The following is a 2243-nucleotide window of genomic DNA, read 5'->3' on the forward strand; positions in this document are numbered from 1 at the left end:
CCTTCTTTTAGTATGATTTTAGTAATTTTTGTTTTTTATTTTTTTATTTGATTTTTTTTCTTATTTTTTATTCATCTTAAAAGAATGAAACAAAAAAAATGAAAAAAAAAAAGAGAAAAAGATGACGGAAAAAAAAGGAAAAAGAATTTGAGAAAAACATTAACAAGAAAGCACAAAAATTTTGGTTTGAACCGAATATATTTTTTATCACATTGCAAGGTACCTTATAAATTTCTTTGATTGTTGCATGGTACCTTATTTTTGTTATCACGGTCATGAAAAACTACAAAAATGAGAAAAGACACAAGATCTAACACAGAAAAAGAATATACGTATATTTCATACATAAAAGAATTCATACTTATTAGTATCGTAGTGGTGACAAAATTGAAAAGGGATGAAAGAATCAAAATTAAAATAGCAGCACCAATAAAATAATCTACAATAATGGCATTCTATTTTGTCTGTTTTTAGGAGGTTCTGCATTCTGGAGGAAAACCCTGTGGAAACCTCTTTGCATCAGTGCAGTAATTGTATATCATATAGTTCTTCTGGACCCATCTTAGCCTCTCTTGTGCCGTAGTGTCCAACTCTTGTGAGAGCCATGATGAACTGCTAGTAGTAGAAGAAGAACCTAAACCAGAACCAGAACCACAAGATGATGCGCCATTAGACCATATGCAAGCATCGGCATTGAAGTTCCTGTATGAAGCTGTGAATGGAGCTTTTGTCCAATCTGTCTTCACAAGTCCACCTCTTGTTGCCCAGTCATCTGCATTCCACAAACTTGAATATATTCTCATTGGCTGGCTCTTTGGGAAGGGGACACCAATGCTCTCTGAGTTCTTGAACTCTCTTATTGGAGTTCCATCCACTGAGAATCTGAATTAAGATTGGAACAAATATATATGGTCAGTCTCCATAAACAGAAGTAATATATACACGTAGCTAGTTGGTGATTTGGATTGACTCATTTAAGTAAAAAAAGTAATTTTTTTTCAAAAATAAAGTATTTTATTAAAATTTTAAACATATTTGGATATATTTTTTAAAATTATTTTTATTAAAAAATATTTAAAAAAATCAACAATATTTTATTTTTGAAAAATAAAAATAAAATGTTTTTAATATTTAAATTTTTTTTAAAAAAATCTATTTAAATATAAAATAACTTTTCTCTTTTAAAAATGATTTTTTTAAAGAAAAAATTAATCGAAACTGAACATAATTCAATTAATAATGGGTACTTACATAATCCTTTGGGGGTTCCAAGTGATGGAGTAAGTGTGAAAATCAGCCGTAGGATCAAACCATAAATAGAATTGTTGTTCCCTGTTTCCTTTGCCCTGACTGAAAACATTTGTGTGAAGAATGTAGGGGTCGCCGCTCAAATTCCCAAGGAATTCATAGTCTATCTCATCCCAAGTTGCTCCTTTTGAAGATAACTGCACACGAGTAACAGTAACTCACATTTATAAAAACTTCAATCACAACGTACACACATTATTATATAACATCAACAATGACAAGAACTTACATAATAGGCAGTTACAGTGCCAGCAGAGTTTCCAGAAACAAGCTTGAGCTGCATGTCAATCTTGCCAAAGAGATACTCATTCTTGGATTGGAAACCAGAACCTGAGGCTTTGTCAAGTGACAAAGTGAGTAGCTCCCCATTGTTGAGCATCTTGGCGCGCCCATCGCCCCATGTGATGTCAACTTCTTGGTCTAACTTGGCACCATATGCAACAACCATTATAGAACCAACAAGAAGAGGGATTAGAAGCAAGGAGGGACTTGAAGAAGCCATTTCTGCAACTAATTTGGAAAAATGCAATAATAATAATAATAATAATAATAATAATAATAATATAGTTATAAGTGAGTAGCTGTGTTGATATCAGAGAAGGGTGAGTAGTGCTTGTGGGAAGGGGAGGAGGTAATGTTGGTATTTATACGAACCGAGTTAGAGATTATTCGAAATGAGGAAGGAGTGAAGGACATTCGAAGTTGCATAAGCTAATAAGCCTAATAAGCTGGACACAGTTGTTGCCTTAGGCAGGGACCGACAAGGAGGGAGGGGGAAGAGTAGTGGTCAAACCCCCAGAATTTTTTTTTAATTATTAATTTTAATTATAAAAAATATATATAATATATAAAATTAAAATTAATTGTTAAAATTTAATAAAATATCGGTGTATCAGTATATTTAAAAATTTTGTTATAACATTTTGACGCGTTTG

At 32.1% G+C, this 2243-nt stretch overlaps 1 protein-coding gene across 1 annotated transcript; it reads right to left on the minus strand.

Annotated features, from left to right (window-relative positions):
- Nucleotides 312-1940, minus strand: LOC107625244 (probable xyloglucan endotransglucosylase/hydrolase protein 23). The gene is made up of 3 exons (XM_016327828.2): nt 1538-1940; nt 1252-1445; nt 312-882 (listed from the first exon to the last, which is right to left on the minus strand). The coding sequence occupies exons 1-3, from the start codon at nt 1808-1810 to the stop codon at nt 471-473; spliced, it is 879 nt and encodes a 292-aa protein (XP_016183314.1). The 5' UTR covers nt 1811-1940; the 3' UTR covers nt 312-470.

This window comes from Arachis ipaensis, chromosome B02 (assembly GCF_000816755.2).
Source record: "Arachis ipaensis cultivar K30076 chromosome B02, Araip1.1, whole genome shotgun sequence".
Lineage (NCBI taxonomy): Eukaryota > Viridiplantae > Streptophyta > Magnoliopsida > Fabales > Fabaceae > Arachis > Arachis ipaensis.